This window comes from Seriola lalandi, unplaced genomic scaffold, assembly GCF_002814215.2.
Source record: "Seriola lalandi dorsalis isolate HSWRI2012SDOR001 ecotype SW California unplaced genomic scaffold, Sedor1 jcf7180002054959, whole genome shotgun sequence".
Lineage (NCBI taxonomy): Eukaryota > Metazoa > Chordata > Actinopteri > Carangiformes > Carangidae > Seriola > Seriola lalandi.
In genome coordinates this window covers 356,522-380,607 of record NW_019525510.1, presented here as the reverse complement: position 1 = coordinate 380,607, position 24,086 = coordinate 356,522, and the positions used below count along the sequence as shown (strand labels likewise).

Genomic DNA, 24,086 nt, shown 5'->3' with positions numbered 1-24,086 from the left:
AGCGTGAGCTTCACTTCTGCCGGTGTGCCCTCGTGCCTGATTTGGTAATTACGCAGATAGTCAGCTGAGAAGTTTTGCTCAATCATCCATCAAAGGGAAACCACCGGTGTTACTTCATGTGAACTAGAGCGCACAGCCACCGAGGCCTCCTCTCTCCCTTTCTCTGACTCCGCAGGTTGCTGTATGATAATATTTACTTTTATTTCACATGGATCCCGTCCGACTTGAAACTCATGAACGGTTAAATGTGTTGTTATTTCGCCTATTAAAGCGACATTGCAACGTGTAAGGCTCGTGTAACAAACACGTGCATGTTTGTGCAACACAACATTCGACAAATTCTATTTTAATTTTATTTAAGATTCTAATGTTTTTTTGTTTTTAATGGGCGTGGGTGTCCTGTAAGATGTGGTGGACCTACCCGGTGTAGTGGGCTGCGGGATGGCCTGGTAGACGCTGGTGCTGAAGCTGCTGCTGATGGGAATGTGACTGGAGGAGTTGTTGGCCTGCCGGCGCTGGTTCCGCAGCTTCTCCTCTCGCCTCCACTTTGCTCTCCTATTTGAAAACCATACCTGCGACGAAAGTCTTCTTGTTAGATCTCTTACGGGCATCCGGCTCCCCCTCCCCCTCCCCCCGGCCATCAGAAAAAAATTAATAAATTTGGTATAAAAAAAAAAAAAAGTTGTTCACTCACTTGTATTCTTGCTTCGGGCAGGTCGATTTTCGCTGCTAGTCTCTCTCGCGCGAAAACATCGGGATAATGAGTTCTTTCAAATTCTGTAACGCAAGAAAATGCAGCACAACAAAAGTGTTGGTAAATAAGTAACAAATGAGGTGGAGCTTGACTGAATTCATGCAGGGCTAATAGCTGAATAAATGTATCTCTAAAGCCCAGAATTCAAAACTTATTTACTTATTGGCAACCTAATAATTATAACTATTATTTGTTCCGTGAAATAAACCATTAGAAATGTAGCAACTCACACATTAAGGAATTTTTCTTAAATTTCAATTCACCTAAGACTGTCAGGAACGTGTTTATTTTTATTGAGAGAAAGAAAACCTATAAAACAAGTGTAAATTATTCACAGCATGTTGCACCTTTTTCCAGAGCTTCGATTTGCTCCTGTGTGAAGGACGTGCGGTTTCTCTGTAGTTTCCTCTTGAGCTGCAGTCGCATCTGTGTCTCCTCTGAATCCTCGCCGTTCGAGCTGATGGAATTTGTGTTTTCTCCTGCACCGTCCTGTTGTTGGCAGCCATCTGCAAAAAAAAAAGAAAAGAAAAAAAGAAAAAAAAGTCATTTAATGGAAATAAGCATTCAATTAAGTTAATTGAATAATTAATTCTCGGGTCTGGTGTTGTATCAGCCTACAGCTAATTGTACAGACCGCGGTACAACATCATTAATTAAAGCCACTATCATGGTTGATTTCATTCAAAATCAGATGAATTATTGAAACTTCTTCTTAATGTTGCCTGATTCCAGACGACTGCCCTCGTGAAAAGGGGAACAATATATTTAAAAAAAAAAAAAAAAAAAAGGCCTCGCAGTGAAAAGTGTTTATAAAATATTGTGAGAAAAACAGACTGGCGAGGGAAAAGGCTCTGCGTACTTATCGCGACCCAACAATGGCGTGTGTTCTCAAAAGGTTAAGAGAAATGTGACAAGATGTGGTGAACCTCTTTTCAGAGCCTATGAAATGTATTAAAACCCCAAACTCACTACCCCCCCCCCTCCTCTTTTTTTTAGGGCAGAGCAATGCCTCAATGGTCGTTCCCATATGGGCGTTGGTATAGCCATTGAGGTGACCACCAACTTTTGAATAGGAGAAGACGCTTTTCAGAATGATACAATGCCTTCAGGAGTAAGGGAAACCATTAAACTATGGGCACAGCCAGGGACGAGCAGTGAGCCCTCGGTGGGTGTAATATATGGGAGGGGTAGGGTGGTGGTAGAGGGGTGGGTGGTGGTGGAGGTGGTGGTGGTGTGGGGGGGGGGCTATTGGAGGAGATGACAAAAGGATTCCCTCTCTCTGGAGGCGCACAGGCTGTAGTACTTTGGTATTGTGCGCACGAGGATCCCAGTCAACAGAGCTTTGAGTCCAGTGTGTTAACCCTTATCCACTACCATCATTAATCACGTCCCCCGGCCAGCTACACGCCAGTCAGGATTTCTGTCTTCAATTGGAAACAAATGAGTGAGGAGAGAGCATGTAACCCCCTGAACAACCAAAATAAGGCCAATCTATTCACTGCTCCTGCTTGTCCGCGGTGGGCCCAAAGGCCCCTTCAGTTGCAGGGCGAGGCTTATCGACTAATGTCTGTCTTGTTGTTGGACATCATTATCACACCGAGAAGTTAATGCGAAATTAAGCAGGGGGTGCGTGGAGATAGAGGGTGGTTTATGTAATATGTAATATCTCACTCATGTCAGTCTGGCGCCATGGGTCAGACTCGTCTCAGCTTTTTGTTTGTGCAGTTTTTTTTTGTTTATGTTTTGATTGGCATGGCTGGTGCCTTGCTCCAGGACAAGAGCTTGTTGTTCCAAAGGTGGAGCAGGTGCAGGGCTGCACGAACAACCCAAAACTGAGTTTAGATTGCGCAAAAGTTGTCTTGTAGTGTAAAAGATTTGTCAGTTAGATTTTTTTTTTTTTTTTTAAAAGCGTTTCCACCAAGTGAACTCAAACAAGTTGCGCATTTTCTCGTGATTCTGCAGCTGAGGAAAGTGACAGACCCGCTAAAGGCCTGGAAACACATATAGTGCGTCTATATGTGAAAGTCTTGGCTCACTGGAGGAAACCTGATGCAACATGTTTCTTGACTATTTCCCTTGCTGCAAACTAGAGAAAAGTATTCTTCTATAGGCCAATAGTTTGTATCCACGCTATTTGTTTCTTCACTCCGGCTAATCCATAAAAAGGAGTGAATGTGAAGCTATTATCCGTCTGCCAGACCCACTGACGCTAGGATGGGATTTGTTTTCTTTATAAAAGCTCTGGGAAATAAACTCATTCTTTAGTATCACGATGTCTCAGCCAGTGAGGCGGAAAAGCAGCAAAAAAAAAGAGATACCGAACCAATTGCGGCACCTTTCAGCTGCTGAGACCGGATCAAAACACTCTTGAGAAACCGCTTAGAACTGAAAGAGAAAGTGAGAGACTAAATCCTATAGACGGGATTTAGAGCCATATAGCCAGCGACTGAGAGTGAGAAAGAGATAAAAGACGAAATCGGTGAGGAGTTTTATTCGTTCCTCTTTGGATAGAGTTGTCTTCTTTTGGGGCCCTGTCACTCTCCATGTAGCCATTATATCTGCTTACTCGGCTTTCGGATGGAAAACATATTTTCCCTCCCCTTGAGACAACTGCTTTACCTAAAAACTTACTGAAGTAAAAACATAACCAAATTAGCCATTATTATTATTATTATTATTATTATTATTATTATTATTATTGTGTTAAAAATAATTAATGCAATAATAATAGGCCTAGATGATATATTTACAATTATATTATTATGAAATAATGATAAAATAATAACTGTGTAAGAAACCAATAATAGCCTAAGCAGTCTGACGTGTTATACATGCGGCAGTAAAACTAAATAAAGTACTAATACTGTCATAATAATAATAATTATAATAATAACAATAATTATAATAATAATAAATTAGTTATTATGATTTATTTCAAAATGAAGTGAATCATTTTAGCTGTTAATATGATCCTTTCCGCTTTACTGCTTGTTGATAACAGCCCCACGTGTCCAAATGGTCATCAAACAAATGCAAATGATTATTTGCAAAGACTGAATTCCACCACTTGCACGTCCCCTCTCTGATTCATATATAAATCAGGCACTTGTGCTTAACACTTGTTTAATCGGTGAGTATTTAAGAAGCAAAGTCAACGTTAGAAAGAAAAGGTGGCGTTTCTTCTAAGAAAATGTGCTCAGTGTTTGGCCTGCAGCAGGCCGACAGGAAAACCCTCTCAAGTGGAACATTTCCACAGCAGCCTTGCCATCTCCACACTCCTGCATGTTGCCATAATGAGAGACAAAGCCCTCTCTAATGAGCAATTACACGTAGTGCGGACCGTTCCCATAACCAATCATTGCGTGTGAAGGAAAACATTCCTTTGTACTAATATCCCCGCACACAGCTCCCTGGCTCTGCCTCCCCATCAGGAGGGGAGGAAAATGCAGGCTGTTGGATGGACACCTCTGCTGAAAGGACAAGCCGCTGTCACGCACATCCATGTCTGGGACAGTGGAGGCATTCAGACTGCATGCATGGCCTATGGTTTCCTCTAATCGACTAGTCTTAATTGGGGGTCTTGTTCAGGGCATCAAAGCATGCCAATACAATACCCTCCCTGCAAACAGAGACGAGGACCGGAACCACTGGAATAGTAAGCTGTAAAACGATTCATATTCATACATGACCATTTCTGGTGACCTCTGTGGAGTTCACGTTCATTCTAAACGCACGTGACTTCACACAGACAACTCAAGGCATTTTTTTTTTTTTTGGTGACAGACTATAAATGTTAGTAATCTTGAGAACCCACCTACAACAACCGACCTGCACCGCCCGGTTGTATCCTCCTTTGATACAAGCGTGCGTGCGTCAAGGTGTCTTTATTGCCACGGTGTGATAATGAGGCTCACCTTGGTTGGGCTGCCCTGGCACTGATGTTCCGGGGTACCAGCCGGGCCGGGTCCCCCAAGTTCCTGTCTGACCGTTGAGCATTCTCAGCTTGTCATACATGCCATCTGCGCCCATCTGTTGCTTTTCACTAGCCAGGTTGCGGAGGACTCTGTTTATCGATGACACCTGAATGACAAATTACATATGATAAGAGTGAGGATTAGGATTAGACGCAGCGGCTGTATCAATGCTCAAAGATGCGCGCGTGTGTGTGTGTATGTGCGTGCGTGTGTGTGTGTGTGTGTGTGTGTGTGTGTGTGTGTGTGTACGTGTGTGTGTGTGTGCAGCGGGCTCACAGCAGCACACAAACACACACACACACACCTTATAATCATAATAAATCTGCACAGGAAGATGTTCACAAATGGACAACGAGCTCCTTCTAATTGACTGTATGTTTGGGTGATCACATATGCAATAGGCTGATGGGCGCCCCACACTCTGAGATGCAGTGTATTTAATAAGACTGAATGGTTGGATGCCCATCTCCTTTTCCTCCACTGCAAAAAAGTCATTTCATGTGGCAAATTAAATCATGCACATAACTTACAGTCAATACACTTACACTGGGTATATTGTCGTTGGTGCAGATCCCCTCCGACAGAAGTCTGTCACGGATCTCCCACGCGAAGATAGACGGACACTCCCGCTTGTACTGCGCGATTTTCGCGACCACCTCTGGAGTGGCGACCCTGGGCTTGCTGCCGCCTATTGCCCTCGGTCTTATGGAGCCAGTTTCATAGTATCTGCCCAGGATCTTGCTCACGCAGCCGTTGGATACCTGGATAGAAAACAAAAGACACAATTCACATACATTATTTACGACTATTAACGGAATTTCTAAGATGGCGTCAAATAATTATCACCTTGTCACTGTCCAGCACTTGGACTTCATCATGGGTCTATAAACACAAAAAATATGCCTTGAATGGTATATTAGGCATTTCTTACAATAGATTTATTCTTTATAATAGCAGGCAGATTACTTTCCTTTTTGTCGGCTTTTTTTCCCCCCAGTGAAACTAATGGTGTAACTAATAAATAATAATTTCACTGATTTAAAAATGCTAAAATTTGGGCTACAGGAAACATTGATTTCATGAGAAAATCATATCGTTACGCCTTTCATATTTTTGCTTCCTGATTTCATATTTTCAAAAGCACTTTTGAATCCACTGAAAACAAAGTCTGGGTGAAGCGGTTTTCTGTTCAAAAAGGAGTGTGACTGTCACCTGCAGTATCCTGGAGATGTCGCAGGGTCGAGCACCACTGTGAGCAAGTTCAACTATTTTCTGCCTGGTGGAATCCGGCAGCGGTCTACCATTAACAAACACACCACCAAGCTGGTTTACGCCACTGTGACCTATACACGGAGACAAAAGCATCGTATAGTCATCACATCATATAACAAGAGCAATGCAAACATTGTGTAATAAAAGCAAATGATTTTCATTAAGTGATGAGGAGAATGATTTTTTTTTTTTTTTTTTGTTTTTTTTAGCGTTCAGGATAACCAGGATAATGAGATATGAGGACAGCATACAGAGGTAAGCTACAGAAGGGTTATTGCAGTTTACATCAAAAATGAAGAGTCATTTATGTTGTTTAAAAAAAAAAGTGTCTTGAATCGGAGTTGCACTGATGAAACAATCTTTTAAAGAAACTGTTATAACTCGGTGCATTTCCCCTCTGCAGTCCAAACATTGCGCAGTTACTCAGTAACACATGCAGAACCTGGATTAAACGACAGCAGCGTCACACAAACCGAACTAAAATATCACAATATGTTTTCCTCTAATAATAAATGAGCAACTCAATCTGTCGTCTTGCCCCGATGAAACTCAACCAACCTTTTATCAAACCGGAAAACTTCGGTATTAAAACATTCGCATCGATATCCATCGCCCTCATGAAGCTATGCAGCTGCTCAGCACCAACACCAGCACCTCACTCACAAACTATATCCTCAAAATACATAAAATCAAATCAAACAACAATAACCCGCAACAGCGACAATCACATAAAACCGTGATAATGTCTTAAATTCAAAAGCATCGCTACTTTTTTTTTTTGTTTGTTTGTTGGAAAGTAGCTTTAAATCGACAACTCCAGTCCTTCAAAACACAGTAATTACGCATGAACAAGACAGGCACCACATCGGATACTAGCTCCAAAATAGCAATTTTCATGACTGGTTATTGTCTAAAAAAGAATGATTTTTGGAAATTATCCCTAAATTGTTCTATGGCATCTCTCTAAAGCACAGAATAATCCCGCAAACCTGAAGCCAAATGGGAGAGCTGACTCCCCGGAGTGCCTGAGCTGCTCTCTGTTTCTCCGCTCCCTTCCCCTGCGCTGCCGCCCGGTACATTGACTCCGGGAGCAGAGGCTCCTTAGCAATAAATAAGCTCCAAATATAGAAGAGGGGGAAAATATGATGAGCCTGCCTGACATTTGTCTTTAAAATAAAGCTAGCTGCACGTCAAGTTTGAGCTTAATTTCTGGAAATAGGCGGAAGTCGCCTCGGATCATGCATGGGAGGCTAATTGAAAAGATCAGTTGGAGCACTTGTGGCAGGCATGTCACTTTATGACACCGCTCTGCTTTTGAAAATCGCATCGTCACGACAAATAGTAGCATGATAAAACGACCCTTTCTGTCTGCATTTGGATATCACTCAGACAAAATTGGACGCTACTCGTTTACCCTCCGAGGGAGACTTCGTTTTAAGGTGGCCAGGGGCTACGCGCGGTCACAGAAACGAGGGCGCGCCTGGATTCTTAACATATTAAAAGTGACATGCAGTTTTTTCCCCCCTTGTTTGTATTTGACAACAAATGCTCACAGCCACTGCAGTCCTGTTGTGAGCAATCGGTAGGCGTCTTTACTCTGAAATATGTCACAGGACTCTGCCTTTATACTGGAGACTTTATTTTATAGAAGTGATCAAAAGGCCGTGCTCATACCTGAGTGAAAATAAACCTGTTTAACTGGGTAACACATCCCTTTTGGCCACTATGTGTAATAATCTTCCAGTGTGGATCTGATTGATAGTAAATCCATTATCATCCCTCCTGCTCTTTGGTAATTCCAGGATTAAGTGGAATTAATAGACTTCTCATGCTGAAATTGGCCTACCCGCATTAAGCAGCCCTGCTCTGCGGGTTCTCCAGGGCTTCTCCATCATCTCTGATTTATAACTATCATATAAATCCTCCGGATCGATAAAACCGTCAGATAAGGACATCACATAAAAATCAAGCTCTCCTAAGGTTAAGTCTTAATCATGGCACAATTCCCTCAAGTACCCAGAGTCGATCTCGCCCGCTGGCGCTGATTATGCGCCTTGTATTCTATTGCAAGTCGACTAATAGGAAAACATATGGTGTCAATTTGGACGCTCCCCACCATATACACCCAGGAGTTATTAGCACAAAAGCCAGCGAGGCCGTCGCGACCTTTAGACAACCCAAAGGGCCGGGCCCAATGATATCTCCTCGGCAATTCGCACCAGACATCACACGCCAAGCCAGGGGAGCATCCCATTAACATCAATCCGCAGCAAAGCAGGAGCGCTGGGTATTGTACACAGCTTTGATAAGGCCCCATCATCTCAATAATGGACAATTGGCAAGCAAAAAAAAAAAAAGAAAAAAAATCATAGCACTGGGGCCTAAAAAAATGAGACTCAAATGCCACCAGTTTGAAAAAAAAAAAATAGTTTATGCGTGTTTTCTTATGAATCACACCTCTGCACATCAAACAACCCAACTGTCATGTGGTCCAACATTGAACTCAAACATATTTGGACTAATGCGCACAGATTACAGCACAGACACGTCATCAAGGTATATGGAGAATAATATAATAAAATTATTCCACACACCTTCATCACAGATGTCATACACCTCTTGTCCAGCAGCAAGAGAGAGAATGTTTCATGTTTATCCTTTTTTGTTTCAACACACACACCAGGAATAAGACAAGATATTCAACTCATGGGCCACTTCAAACACAGAGGCCTGTAAAGCAACTTCATCTACCATGTTTTTTTTTTTTATTTGTTTGTTTTTCTTTTTTTTTTTGATTGGCACCCACGACAATATGGTTGTTAATATTTATCTTCCGCTGTGAGTTCAGCCTGCACCTAACAGTGTGGCCTGCGGTTATAATATGAGCATTTTCTTTCTAGTTCATGCTGTCTGTCCGTGAAGAATATGGACTAATCTACATAAGACATTATTGCTATTCCTCATGTTTCATGCAGGGCTCTTCTCTACGCAGCTAATCTTGTATGCAGCCTGGCAGCCAGCTCTAACGCTAATGCAGACGGCTGTGCAATTATTTAATACCAACTCAAGCAGAAACAAAAATCTCCCTCTCAACCCAACCCCCTTTATTCTCCCTCTCCTCCCTCTCTCGCTCTCTCTCTCTCTTTCTCTCTCTATATCTCTATCTCTCTCTATCTTTCTCTCTCTCCCTCTCTCTTGAGCAGGACGACGTGTGATTAACTTGTTCAATAATAACTTGCCTACCTATCATTGCAACAAAAAAAATAAATAAATTAATTAACAGAAATGAAACGGCCATCAAATAACTGAGAATATTTCGCCCCTGCACCTCAAAGTCATGCAAATTTATGCCTGCACATACATTTTTTCTTTTTTTCCCTTTCCCCCTCTTTAAAGTGTTCTTATAAAGTTATTGCGCTATAACAACTAGTGCATAATGTCAGTGGGTGTTGCTTCCATGCAACCACATTAGAACTTGCGGCTGTAATCAAAAGTTTCATAACAAAAAAACATATATAAATATATAAAAACAACTTACTGTTCTGCATCATTGAGGCTACGCCAGACTCCCACGTGGCTTGGTTGTGGTATTCTAAGCATCACAAGGAAATAACAAAGCTGGTTAGCATCAAATCATAAACCTAGTGTACAGATCTTTTTTTCCCTTAAGGCTACTGTCAAATTATTTGCAACATTTCTTTTTTTTTTTTTTTTTTTAAGAAAAAAATAAAGGTTCTCATCTCGTTCGATTTGAATTTCATTTGCGGATCTGGTGCTTAAACATTATAGATGCATCATGAATTTTAACATCCTGAGTGTATGTATGTATTTTAATTAAACTTGCCTGGAAACAGAGTTGACTGTCCACTCTATAACAATTTAGTCAATCATCTGCCGTTTTCACTACTTAATGTCTCCCTATAGGACAAAGCAAAACAACACATTAGCACAGCCACAGCTATACTGATGCACTTCAACCTACTGTATCTTCATTTGTGACTTAGCTTTAGATTTAACCTAAATGTTGCTGCCAAGCAAATAAATTCAAACTGACACGGGACAACATTATTTTAACATATTGACTGTGTTAGGCCTGAAAATAAATTCTAACTAACAGCCTAGCAGTGATATTGTGCCTATAACTCTTTAACAACACTGATTCTTTCAAGGCTTTTGGTCCTTTGGATTTTTTTTTTTTTTTTTTTTAGTTCATATAAAGAAATCAGCCCTCATCCTCTCAGCAAGAGGTTTCTATATTTTTCTAAACTTGATATCCCTCCTCTTGTGGAGTCTATCGTGGAAACTGTACAGTGACACACGTTGTCTACCTCGCCTCACTGCTCTGCAAAAGTCCAGACCAGGAGGGGGTACAAAGCTGGTGTACAAAGCCTGCTGGACTCTAACAATGCACCCCCTTTTCTGCCTCCATATACCTCAAACCCGGGGCGAAAACTCGGCCTCCGCGACTAGAAACACACAGCTTCCCCACTAAACACACCAACAAGTTCAGATTAATACAAAGAGCCGGAGGCATGCATCCACCCCCTCCGGGACCATTCACACACACTCTCACACATACACATACACACACACACTCACTCACTCACTCACACACACACACACACACGACCGTGACCCCGGTGCTGCTAGTGCGTGAATGTGGGTTTTGTTTGGCCTGCTTTTTTTCTTCTTCTTCTTCTTTTTTTCTTTTTCTTTTTCCTTTTTCTTTTTTTTTTTTTTACAAAGAATTTTAAAAAGTAATTTCTTGTTATAAATATTTGGTGGTTATTTTGTGCTGCTGGTGCGGGTTGTAAAGCGGGTTTAAAGACACAACAGCGCAGTAGGGCGCTCAATTGGAAAAGACAAATGCATTAAAGAAGCTATTGAATGGGGAACAGATAAAAAGGGGGCCAGGGAGGGAGAAGTCTGAAGTTTTCATTTTCTCCCTCCATGCAAAGTTGTGTTGTGTGCAGAGTAAAATGGCATAATACCGACGTCTAACAGGCTGTGTTTAGTCCAAGCCTAGTTTGTGAGATGCACCTAGGGCCGCCATTGCATTTCTAGAATGTAGCTTTCTTTCATGTTTTAACAAATAGGCTGCTCGGTCATTAATCAAACTCAGATTCCATCACACTGGCCCACATAGCCTGAGTTAGCCTGTTTAGCATAACATAAAATGGCCAAAAACAAGCACTAAATCATTCAGATATTACTATGAGCTTACGTTTAGCCTGGTGTCATGATGTTAAAGTTAACATGGAAAAATGTAAATTAAAAAAAAAAAATTCTACCTTTTAAATCCGAGCAGCCTGAAAATGGACCGCATTCAGTACTATAGCTTTTAGCCCTGTAGGTCCAAGTGGTTAATCATTTATTTAAGGTCGAAAGCTCAAACGTTGTTGTTCCCGAGGTTAACGACGATCTAATCTGCATTTCTTTTCCTTTAGTAATCCGTAACAACAATGTCTTAATTCAACATGCTTATTCTGGCCGCTGGATCCTGCGCTCACAACATTCATATGCAGAAAGAGCCCATGTAGGCCTGGGCTACAATGACCCCCCGATGCAAGTTTGGAGGCTGACACAGGAAATACACAGATGAGGGTGACTTTTGAAAAATGGTTACACTTTACGGTTTCAGTGAATTAGTTATTAGCATGAACAGGTTTAATCTAAACTGAAACGAGGGTGTCTTATGACATATTAAGGAATAGGCCTGATGTGTTTTGACTGTCTGTCTTTTTAAGTTTTATAAGATTTTTGTCTGAATTACGATGAATTTAAAATTATAACATTTACAAATATAAAATGCATAATTTCAGTGAATAAATGCATCTATTTTATTTTTTACTAATTTACTTGCTTGTTTTGACAAAATAATTTTAAAGCAGCAGCAGTTTGTATCCATATGTTAGCTATGTTTTATTCAATCCCTGGAATGATTTGAAACATTATTTCCTGTTTTAGGCGGACGTGCTTGTGAAGATAGTGTCTGACTGGAATATTTGAACTGGTAAAAATGTGAAAGTAGTTGAACTCGCTGTCATTAACTCGCTGAAACATCTTAGAAAAAAACAAAGGGGAAAGTTGTATTTTCTCTGACACACAAACAAACACTAAAAAAAAAAAAAAACGAGCCGCCTCTTCAAGTGAAGCGCTTCATGGAGCCTCTCTCTTTTTTTCTTTTTTTTTGTACAAGGCGCTTGGGTGACTCGCCTGCATGAATCAATCTGACACCTTTCCTCAACGGGTCATTGCGCCCCATTCTCCACGATGATCACTGTCCTGGCCCAACGTGACTTTTTACTCTTTGCTGTCATAAATAAGCGGTAAGCTATCCGTAGGCCTAAACACAACAACAAAACCGAGCAGATAAAACAGACAGAGACGCTAAAGGCTGTTCGCACTTCTCAGAGAGTCCAGTCAGGAGACAGGCTGCACAGTCCAAACGATAAAACACCTACAACCTCACCACTGAGCCTCAACCTACAGCCGAGAATACATGACCTATAATAATAGTAGTAATAATAATAATAATATTAATAATGATATTAATATTAATAATAATAATGACAATAATAATAATCATCATAAATTCTATAATTTAACAAAACAGACAAACTTTTAGTTCAGGATCTCACCTTTTTGGGGCATCCTGCGTCGTTGTCAAAGTCCTTGGCAAACTGCAGGCTACAGCCTAGTTCTCCACACAGAAAGAGAGAAAAAAAAAAGCTGACCAGGATCAGTCTCTCTCGGGAAGTTTAGAAGAGGAAAAATTAGTTTCCAGTGGTCTTCGGCGGAGACGGAGGGGATATCCCTGCGAAGGAGACAGAGATTGACAGTGAACTCAGATGTCAGGACGCACGGAGTTCGGCGAGGATGTGCGCTGGCGTGTGAGAGAGCGAATGAGAGAGTCGGAAAGAGAGAGAGTGGGGAAGAGAGAGAGAGAGAGAGAGAGAGAGAGAGAGGGAGGAGGGAGGGAGGGAAGGAGGGAGGGAGAGTGGTGGTGGTAGAAGGAGGTGGGGGTAAGAGAAATGAGCACACCTATGCTGATTGGTGATGGAACAAGTGTATTAATGTATGTGTTCCTGGTCTGCTGTGTGCGCCTCGCCTCGCCTCCCTCCGCCGCTCTTCACTGGCCCATTAGCGCGACCCGACCTCTGTCATCATCCCCCATATAAACACTTCCCCCTGCACCACAGCCAAAGCGGGAAACGGGGCCGAGTCACAGCGAGCGAGCGAGCAAGCGAGAGAGAGAGAGAGGAGAGAGAGAGAGAGTTTCGTCTTCCCAACCCACTAATCAGCCCACGCATGCAAATACCCTGCCCTCACTTGCTGAATATTGCCCTATTGCAGAGCAACTGCCTCGGAAATGCCCATTGGACGGAAAGCTCTATTCTTCCAGGCTGAATTGGGTCCGCGCAGGGAATCTCGGGCATGTTCAGCTCAAACCTGCAGGGCTAACAGCTCGAGCTGCGAGGGTGACGGGAACTAGCAGCGGAGCAGCGCTGCACGTGAACACTGGAGCTCCTCACATCATATTCAAATGACAAAGAGCTGCAGCCTTTTATGAAACAGCCGAGGCTCCGCAGATGGCATTAATGTTATCGAGACGCATAACAGTTGTTGTTGCTGTTGAAAAAGTTTTGGGGACATGTTGCACAATGTCACATCTGTTTGTGTTTTATTCTTCTGTTTGTTTGGTTTTTTGTTTGTTTGTTTGTTTATTTGTTTGGTTTTTTTTCAATTTTTTGGTTCTGCGTGTCAACTGTAGACCTGCCGGCGGAGATCCTCACTGCCAGAGTTGGCAAAACACACAATGTTCGAATAACTAATAAGCACAATAACTTCAACAAGCTTAGCAGATGAATTGACTGTTATTGCTCCAAAGTCATTAATAATCATTAAAATAATAACTGACAAAAGAAAAGTCCCCAGGATATCATGCTGGAAAGTACAGCTGAGTTGGGAAAAGTTTTTCTTATTTATTTATTTTTTAAGCTAAAAGGGAAAGCGTATTAACTTGGAAAATCTTTTGCATTCTAAAATGACACTGCCCTCCCTCACTAAAAACAATCAGAAATGTCCACCACGTGCTTTTGTTGATTCTTTTGGGTATCACCTTCCCCTGAATAGCTTTCTCCCTCCTGTCAACAAGAACACCATGCGTAAAGAGCGCAGCCTTTAGGCAAGCTCGGCTGCTTTTTATGGACACATTTGCGAGGCACGGCGACGTCACTCCTGCGACCTGACAGCAAATAGCACGCGTAAATAAAGTAAAGCAAATGACTGTGTAGCCATGGCCACACGCTCCCAAACTGCGCCGGTTGAATGACTGGCTATTAACGCACACCTCAACGCACCCAAAAGCAACCCCTCTGCGCCCGTGTTTGAGCATACACCCGGAGCTTTGGGCAGCACCAGTCTCAGCACTGAGGAGCCCCGCCGCTCGCTGCTAAAGGAGGAGAACCGAGGGGAAGAGAATGAGGGTTGTATGGAAGTGGAAGCCAAACTAAAGCAGAAAAGGGGGTGCATGAAAGGGCAAAGAGAGAGAGAGAGGAGAGAGAGGGACAGGCATAAGCAGGGGGAGGGGAGAGAAATTACTTTTCTTTTTGGGGGGGGTGGATGGGGGGGCATGAAATGAAGTCATGGAGGCCTACACTTGACTTTCTTTGACATGTGAAAAAGTAGGAGAAGTCAGAGCTCATCAATAAAACACTTCGGAGGTGAAAGAGGGCTCCCTAACAACCATCGCATTCCTGACTATGGGTTCAATGAGTAGACAAACGACGCTGCCAGAGAGAGGGAGAGAGGGAGAGGTGGGGAGGAAGAGGGAGAGAGAGAGATAGAGATAGAGATAGAGAGAGAGAGAGAGAGGGAGAGGGGGACTGCCCGGCTTGAATGGGGCCCTCAGTGGGCCGGCGAGATAATGAGCTGAGAGGACCGGCTCAAACTGTCACCGAGGGTCCCGCGGTGAGGAACAACACTTTGGCCAATACTCCTTCATCAAACAACCCGTAAACTAAACGAGCACATTCATCTGTTTCTCCTTCCTGTATTGTTTCTACTCACTTAGACTGGTGGCTCAGCCTATACGCCTACCATGAATGGCCACAGCTTATATCAGCTAAAGGGGAGGGGGTGGGGGTGAGGGGGGTTCCCAAACATTTTCACGTCAAGGACCCCCCTATTAGACATGTATTAGACCACAAACACCAAGCCACCCCACCCGGGAAGGAGTTGCGCGATGAAGGAACCTGGTTATGATTTACTGTAAAACTGTGACTGGACTCACTGAAGGTGGAGTCAAACTTTATTGTTGTTACCGTGACAAAATGAACTTTTAATTTCACAGTTTTCAAGAGGTTATAATGGAGGAAAATGATCTTCTGGCTAATCTGAGAGAATGTGCCTGGACTCAATTAAAGTTAGAGGCAGTGTGCAACACAAGGAAAGTTAAATCTACAACAGACTGAATGGACCAAAAGAGGAGTGTGAACTTCTGCAGTGTTTACTAAACTGTGCGTCCTCATGTCGGTCAGCCATGGTGAGCACATGTAGCTTGGACAGCTGCATGTTGTGACATCAGTTCAGGGCACAGCCACTGGGTTTTAGTCGTAAGTAATAGATTTTTTAATAATTCAAATACGCGATTTTAACACAAAATCTTGTGCAACGAGACGCTGCAAAAATATTTGATATGATCTCTGCTCTGCGCGAAAGCCTACCACAACAGCCTACATTTAAAATCCCTATTTCTTGTGTTTATAACCTGCCTTTGTAGTGTAAATGTTATCACTTGTCACAGACTGCAGCTGTCAAAAATTCACACCACTAACCTGCCTTACGCTGAAAGACAGATTCCCCGATGAGTGTGTCAAGTAGTTTTCTTTGGAAACAATACCTCCAGTAGGTTATTGATTTCTTTGGTTAAGCTGTAAATCCGCTCCAAGAGCTAATTCGTTGTCTCCACTCTCAAGAGATTTCTGTTTTTTTTTGTTTGTTTTTTTTCTCACAACCTTCACTGGCATGCCAAGTAGGCCTACTGCTTTATCAGCAGCTAACTGTCAAGCAGCCTGCTGGAATAATATATTTCCTATACATTTTTCTGTTGTTGTTTGTTTTGTTAGATCGTCTGGATTGCCGTAGAAGTCTTAAAAAAAAAAAAAAAAACGGGATATGCTCATGTTGGGAAAGCAATTAGCCCAATTCGGATTAGCAGCAACTAATGTCATAGGCCTTGAAAAGAAAGCCTAATCTGGTCGCTATTTTCCCCTGAGCCTGAGGCAATGTGGTATTTGTCCCCCTGTAGAAACTTTTAAATACAAAAAAAGAAAGAAAGGAGGAAAGAAAAAAAAAACCATAAGGGGAGGGAGCTGCAGTGAAAAACAGTGGCATTGTTTTTGGACAAGGAAAGGGGCTGTAGTGGAGGGTAAACCCACCTAATTTATGGCTTTTATTTGGGATTACAGTTTACCCTTTACAGGCTGAGAGAAATCTTTTTCAGATAAATTCATAAAGCTGCATCCGGTTACTTTTGATTTTCCTGAAAACATTGTTTTAATTTCTTTTTTATATTTATTTATTTATTTTATTATTATTTAATTTATTAATAGTTGTTGTGGTGATCCCCCACTGGAGGTCATAGTTGACTCACCTTTGATTTATCAGAACATTTGGGGAGGACTATTAGAAGATTTTAAAATATTGTTACAAGATCATATAACCCTCTGATTCATGTAGATTTTAAAAAGGAAAATTAGAACATATTGATTTTTAAAACTGATCTAGCTATATAATTTTTTTGTTGTTTTTCTTTTCTATTTTAATAAAGGGAGTGAAGGCGTCGGTTAATTATTCCTCCTGTATTATTATTAATATATGTTTATTGATTATTATTAATAATAATAATAATAATAATATATAATAAATTTATGGCTTCTTTTTTGATAATATTGCTGCCAGTACTACGACAGTAGTTAGTATAAAAAATAAATTTGAGGTAAAAATAATGTGTCGTGATTTATTTACAAAAAAATCTAATCAAAATAGGCTATGTCTACAGTTGTTGTTGTTATTATTATTATTATTATTATTATTACTTTCACTTTGTAAACACAATGATCACCACAAATGTCGACCTGCATTTGTAACATGCATTCTTGCCCAGATGACCCGTCATTCATCAAACAGTCTCGGATTGTCACATTTATTCTCCTTTATAAAGACATTCATGAGGACATCGCTGGTTTATTTATATATTATTTAATTATATGCACTTTTAAATTGTGTAATTTAAAAAAAATGTATTTCATGAATAGTAATTAATCAATCATATGAGTTTTCAACTTCTGCATAGACATTTCATTAATCTGCTATTTATTTAGAGCGTGCTGCACGTGGAGCGCGACCCGGAACAGAGGCTGTGTTAATGTCGAAGCATTTCTCAGGAAACAAGGAAACAGAACTCCATCAGGACGTTGATGAATCCTTGTTGCCTCTTCAAGAGGAAAACAAGGGAATATTTGCAGTTGGTACTTAGTCTGCTTGGTCTAAAGGCCTAACAGGCACAAACCTGCTTTACAAAATAAGTCCACCAAAATAAAAGTGTACATGCCCATAAGTGAATGAGGGTGCACCCTCCTCCACCTAATGGAGGTAGGATGTGTTGAGGATACATAGTTGCAAATGTAGTTTTTATTTAACCAGCTAACACTCATATAGTGCACGGTGTTGGGGATTTGTGAGGAAACACGGAAGAGGTTGAGGATTTCTTTTGGAACCTACAGTTAGGTGTGCAGTCCACAGAAGCCCTCTCCTGGCAAAAGGCTGAAGGCTGGGATAAACACCGGGGCTAATGGTGTCACAGCGCTGCTCGGCAAGCGTGACAGAAAGAAATACTGGATCCAAACATACAAAAGCCTGTACACCTGAGGCACCCAAGGTTTCCCAGCTACTGTTTGGAAACCAGATTTATTCTTTACATTTACAGGAAAAATATAAAATAAAAAAATAAAAATAAAAAACCCAACACGTGGAAGCTCATCTCAGTAAAGGTGGGACTAAATACTAAATACTAAAAAACAAAAAAAACATAGGCTTATAGAAATCCAAGTATAACTACTAGGCTCAGGCCCTTTCACACAGCAAAATCAATCTGAAAACCCTCAAGGCACATGTCATTTCCCATCCACGCTTAGTTACAGCTACAAGAAAGTTCACACTCATTTTTTTGCAAGTCGCTATGAAAACTTAGAAAATTGTTTTATTTTAAGCTACAACACGACCGACGACTTCTTGAACTGAACATTTAAAACAAAAATATTAAGATATTTCTCCAAAAATCACACGTGGATTGCAGCGTGATGAAGACGCGCTCTTTTGCTCTCAAAACAAGAGTGAAACAGTCCGCTGATGGACAGCGTCATTTCCAGCGCGCTGATGGATCGAGGTGGAGCTGAATAGATCCCATACACATTCAATTTACTGTACAGGTCGAAGCCTTTAATTTCCCCCGCGTAAAGCTCGCAATAATGGGCGCTTTAAAGGAGTGACGTGCGCTTAATTCCTCAGTGAAGATCGCTAATTACACGCTGTATGTGTGCGAGTGTGTGTGTTTGTGTGTGTGATAGATGACAGCAGAAACCAAGTCAGCTCGCTGTGTTCAACTTTGTGTGGGTGCAGGCTACACCTCCTGTAGCAGGGAGCTGTGCAAATACTTAACCAGTAATTTTACCTAACTTTGCCAGTGCATTCGGCTTCCAATCAATCTGCATGCGAACTCAACTCTCTGCTTGAAATTTCCTCCTTCACCTTTTAGCACGTGAGGATATTTGACAAAGCTGTTGAAGCCCACACCTTTTCAGTTTTTAAATAATCCCAAAGGGATGATTTGCAGAGTATCGGGGTTTTAAATATTGAAAAGAGAGTGTTTTAAAATATAGTCCGTCCAAACTCACCGGATGAAAAGGCAGTAGACGTGTCTGACCAGTATCCTGTGCGCATAAATTCGCCTTCTTCCCTTCCCCGGATCTCTCTTCCGCGCGCCGCAGCGACAGAAACTTATAGGTCCCGATTAAAATCTATCTACCTTTGGATCCGTCGTGGAGTTGAAATGTCAATGAGAGTGGGGAAAAAAAATCTGCGGCTCTTACCAGCAACTCTCCCTTCGGCATCAGCCTCAAGTTGGCAGTGATTGGCTGGAGCGACGGGCCGACGTCATACCTTGGACAGGACACAGCACAGAACGGGGAAGTGCACAAGGTAGCTCTACATGTGGAGCGCACCGGCCTGTTTACTGTCCCAGTAAACTGTGTCTGCTGCGTTCAGGGACTGACAGCTATCACCTCTGCAGGGGCCACGTCCTGCTTTTATTTGATCGTATTTGATTTGATTTGATTTGATTTGATTCTAGGTTTTTTATTTTATTTTACTATATTTTGTTTTATCTTACTCCACGCTGTCCCCTGTTATCCCAAACTGTCTCAAATTTCCACGAACGGACAGCTAACAATTCTTCACTCCTAGATACTTAACACTGAGTTACTGCGTATTTGCTTCCATCGTTTTTATACATTAGATAACTTCAGCGCCGCTGGCATTCAACGACTTGCTCAAGAGCACTTCGGCAAGAGAGCTGCTTTGTGGCTAGAGTTGGACTGCAGAGCTGCGGCCTGCAGTCCAACTCCTCAGATTAAAGGACAGTTTCTAAAGAAACAAAAACATGCTCCGAGCGTGTTTCCAATGATTTCAACAATGAAAGTCATAAATGGGAAGAGGTTCCCTGAGCTCATCCTCAAACAGGAAAGAGTCTTAGTAAAATACACATTTCATTCGATGTAAACAACACCCACAATGGACTTTTTAAGATTTACATTGAGAGTTTTTGCAAACTTTGCAAGATATTCTTCATAAAGGCCTAACTCTAAATGTATGAAGAGCATCACCAGCTCCTGCTTATAACATCAACAACAACAACCGGAGAGTGAGGGGGTAGTCAGACTATAAAAGACATGAGCAGGTACAGTTGTTGTTGTGTTTTTATACCTATGCGTGCTCGGCGTGCAACAGGTGTAACAGGTGTGGACAGAACAGGTGCAGCCAAGTCCCAGTCAAAGGATATGAAAAATCTCTTTTTCATTGTTCCTCCTCATGGAGCTTCTTCGTGCTGTAGGTCCCATTTCCAAGACTCTGGTGTTATATAGCATATTATGGCACAGTTCTGTATCGAGGAACGATTCACTGTTTTAGCCTCCGCCAGAAACGCTAGTTTTTTTTATTTTATTTCTACAGCCCTATAAAGTTGTCATCCGCTACTCGTAATGGGGCTTTAGCTTCCCTCTCACTAAGGCAGGCTAAAAGCCTCAAATCCTATTTCACAACCTCTGATGTTTGTGTCAATTTGAACAAGACGGTGAGTAAATGGGCAACCGCGCCGCCGCTTGTCTCCCAGGAAGAGACCGGGGCAGCGCAGGTACGGGCCAGTCAGGACTGGCTGTGTTTGGGCCATTATTTGGAGGAACAGCCATTAAGAGGCCTTGATACTGTGCAACGCAGCAGGGTGCTCGACATCCGCGCTGGAAACCGCACGGCTTGGTCCCTGCTTATCAGGCTGTCAATAAAACGAGATGGGATACAGCGGTCGAGCCAGGTGCTCCCTTTCCCTTCCCACACAGCCCCACTCTCCAGAAACAGATCAGGCGTAAAGGCAAATCTGTCCAGCCCTCTGCCGTCACCACGCTGCTGCTGCACAACGCCACCCCTCTTTCTCTCCCTCTCCCCCATCTCTCCCTTTCTCTCTCTCTCTCTCTCTCTCTCTCTCGCGCGCGCACACACACACACGCACACACACACACACTCTCTCTCTCTCTCTCTCACGCATTAAATCACACTGACAGTTGTTTCTGATTATCTATGGAAGTATGGAAACTGTTTTGCAACTTTGCAAATATCTGCCTATATTTGCATCTCATCCCAATCCTTTCTGCTAATGCATATTTAGCAACCACATACATTTCAATACAAATGAAGTGTCTGACATTATCCTCACTTACACGGTGGTGTGTGGATGTCAACAGGCCTGCATGGGCAACATGTATAAAACTTTTATACAGGTCTTGGAGAACGCCTTAAAACTGTGGCAGCACCGGAGTGCGAGGTTTCCGGGTGTGTGTGCGTGTGTGTGCGTGATTGGAGGGGGGGGGGGAGACAATCTCCCGCTCCTCTCTGACTGATCAAATTTAAAACAAATTGTGTAATGATCGACCTCCCCTCTCTAGCCATGCAGAACATTATGCTGCCATAGCCTACGCCTCATGAGCTTATTGTTTACTGCCGCTGTAGCAGACAGAGAAAAATGTCCAGGGGACCGAGCACGTTACCAGAAAGCAAGAGGGTACACGCAGAGTTGATGCTGCGTTCAAAGGCGGTTATTTCATCCATCTAAATTAGGATTAATTGCAATGGAGACGCGGAGGTAAGTTCTATCTGAACTTCAAGTTTAAAGTAGCTGTGAAATATTGGCCCTACTTTTAATTGAAACTTTTTAATATGCATAAAGTTAATTGTCAGTTGTTTTAATTGTATTTTGAGGTTTGTGAAAAAAAACTTGATAAGATTATACTCGTCTAAAACTGTAAAGAGAGGCCAAAGTTTGTCAAATTGGAACCTGATCTGGCAGGGAGGGGGTAAAATTGTCAGGCCTGTTCCTGCTGACTCTGCCACTCAAACAGCAGGCGTGTAGTGAGCAGAGATGTTTAGATTGGTCATCTGATATTTTCAATTTAACATACAGTGTCCAAAGGTAATATAGCCTAATTACCCCTGCGCGCGCGCGCGCGCACACACACACACACACACACACCATACTAAACGCGCACACACACATGCACAGACACACTCCTCCTCTCTCTCCCTCTCTCTCTCTCTCCCCCTGTGTGAAATGTTTTAATAAGCCCTACACGCTCTGTGTGCAGAGTTTGATTTGTTTTCTCTCCATGCTCCCCGGCCCTGGATCGAGACATTAGCCGAATTCCCCCGGGGTGATTGGATGCAATTTGTCCGGAGTAGACAGGCACGTCCTGGATGTTAGGAATTCACTTTGGCTCAACGTGACAAGTCTGACTTCGATCTACAATTGCATCTGAAAGTGCAGCGAGCGGAAAGATCCCATGCCATTAAGTGTTCTTCTCCCCCCCTTTTTTTTTTTGCAAAATAACAAGATCCTCCATTTGCCCACAAATATTCATAACAATTCCATTTGCGACACCTCTAATCTGCTATGAGGCCTGAGTGCAGCGCTAAATGCGGGGCTGTAACGGCTGTGGTGCACATGGTCAGTCCGCCGAGTCAGACTGGAGAGAGAAAAGTCCAAACGAGGGGATATTGTGCCCTAAATCTATGACCCTTTAAATTAGATTAAAGATTGACAGTGGGCTGGATTTAAAAAAAACAAAAAAAAAAAAAACAAAAACGTAAGACTGACACCTGCCACGCAGGCTTGCTCGTGATTGATTCTGATGCTTCGTGCTGGCAACAATAATGCTGCTGTTTTACGCAGGGCTGAGTAGGCGCATTTATCACTCACTTGCCAGGAGTGGCTGAAGTCAGTGTCCGTGTCGCGCTGTGAGCTGACAGGGGAAAATGGGAGCTAACGAGGTTGTCAGATGTCCTGACAAGACAAATGAGAGCTCGTCACTCCCCGCGCTTTAATAACGTTTAATGGAAACGTATTGCACCGTTCAAAATAAAGTGTTACACATATCGGGGTCTGGCGGCGACGCAGTTAATTACGCACGGCGAGGTAAATTACGCATCAGCTAAAGGGTGTTGGCCTGGATTCAGCACCACAGAAACAGGATTGTATCTATATAACACCTATGATTTGTAGTTAACGGAACAACTCGACCTTGGACTTTGTGTTCTTACGTTCAACGCGTAATTAGACTGAAGTCGACTAACAAACAATTAAAGCAAAACTGGCTTCACCTGACTCCAACATGTGCTCAACCCACTCAGTCAGTGAAGAGCACATCTGAGCAACAGTTTGAAGATTTTTTAAAATTATTATTTAATTAAATCAGAAATTTAAAAAAGTGAAAATCCCAGAGGTTCTCAGCTTTGATTTGGCCCAATAGGTTTTTACCTATTTGAACAACAGGTAAAAGCCAGGTCTATCACATATGATCAGATAGATTTAACATAATTCATACTAGTGCTGAAATCTTCTCAGTGAGCAGCGATAAAAGCACACTGGAAGATGTGAGTAAGCAAGCCAGTGTGAAAGCCTACTAAAATAACTTTGCTTTCCTGACGTGTTTGCACGACATTGGCTGCACTGTATCCAACTTGTGTATCTTGAAGTGTATCAAGGTCTTTTGGGCTTCAAACTTATCTTTAATGAGCACAGATGAACCAGAGCTGTCACACATTCTGGTGGAGTGTTTCTGCTCCCATTGCTCGTGTTTGGACTGTGATCTTAATGATTTTTGTGAATCACGTTGAGCGCTCAGGTTGTGCATTCTTCTGTGTAATTCATGGTGTGCGATATAGCCAACACACGGTATGGTAGTTATGGTCATGATGATACATAATCCCCAGGGCAGAGCTGCTGCTTGGCTCTTACTACACCGTGCTGCTGAGCCTCTTTAACGCTGCCTCAGATTAGCATTAGATACTTTCCGCCCGTTTTATAATTTATTTGATCTATTTCATGACGTCTCACATTTGTTTGTCATAAGCAGCTGTGTTTTCAAATCTATGAAGCACCGTGTTGATCTGATCTAACTTTCTGTTTTCAATGTTTACACACAATTGATTGATGCATTATCAGCTGACACTGTCACCTGTGACCTGAGCGTCGGCTGATGCAGTCTCGTTCACACTCCCAACTCACTATGATGAATATTATGAATAAAACTACAGCGATACATTGAACCGCCATCTCGAAAAGGTGAGTGGCGTGAATTCATTTAGGCATTACTTTGCATAGAGGCTCATCTCACCGCGATTGCACTAACGCGCGGTGAGTGAGTGACAGGTGACGGGATGGCATTTGTACTATAGATCTCATTCTACCCCTGCTCCTT

The 24,086-nt window shown here is 42.3% G+C and overlaps 1 protein-coding gene across 10 annotated transcripts in view; it reads right to left on the bottom strand.

The window, feature by feature from the left end:
- Positions 1 to 24,086, bottom strand: part of pax6b (paired box 6b) — a 43,230-nt gene that overhangs the window by 3,196 nt on the left and 15,948 nt on the right. For 3 of the 10 annotated variants that reach the window (XM_087170772.1, XM_087170767.1, XM_023395250.2), the window contains exons 4-13: positions 12,642 to 12,817; positions 9,539 to 9,592; positions 8,595 to 8,618; positions 5,941 to 6,071; positions 5,575 to 5,610; positions 5,274 to 5,489; positions 4,669 to 4,834; positions 1,102 to 1,260; positions 695 to 777; positions 422 to 572 (exon numbers count right to left, since the gene is read on the bottom strand). In XM_087170772.1, the coding sequence (XP_087026898.1) occupies positions 422 to 572; positions 695 to 777; positions 1,102 to 1,260; positions 4,669 to 4,834; positions 5,274 to 5,489; positions 5,575 to 5,610; positions 5,941 to 6,071; positions 8,595 to 8,618; positions 9,539 to 9,592; positions 12,642 to 12,654 (1,033 nt within the window). In that variant the 5' untranslated portion in view covers positions 12,655 to 12,817. Of the gene's footprint in view, positions 1 to 421; positions 573 to 694; positions 778 to 1,101; positions 1,261 to 4,668; positions 4,835 to 5,273; positions 5,490 to 5,574; positions 5,611 to 5,940; positions 6,072 to 8,594; positions 8,619 to 9,538; positions 9,593 to 9,844; positions 9,919 to 12,641; positions 13,004 to 18,959; positions 19,121 to 24,086 lie in introns of those variants that run through there. The other 7 variants (XM_023395255.2, XM_023395249.2, XM_087170771.1 and 4 more) reach the window with 7 other exon arrangements.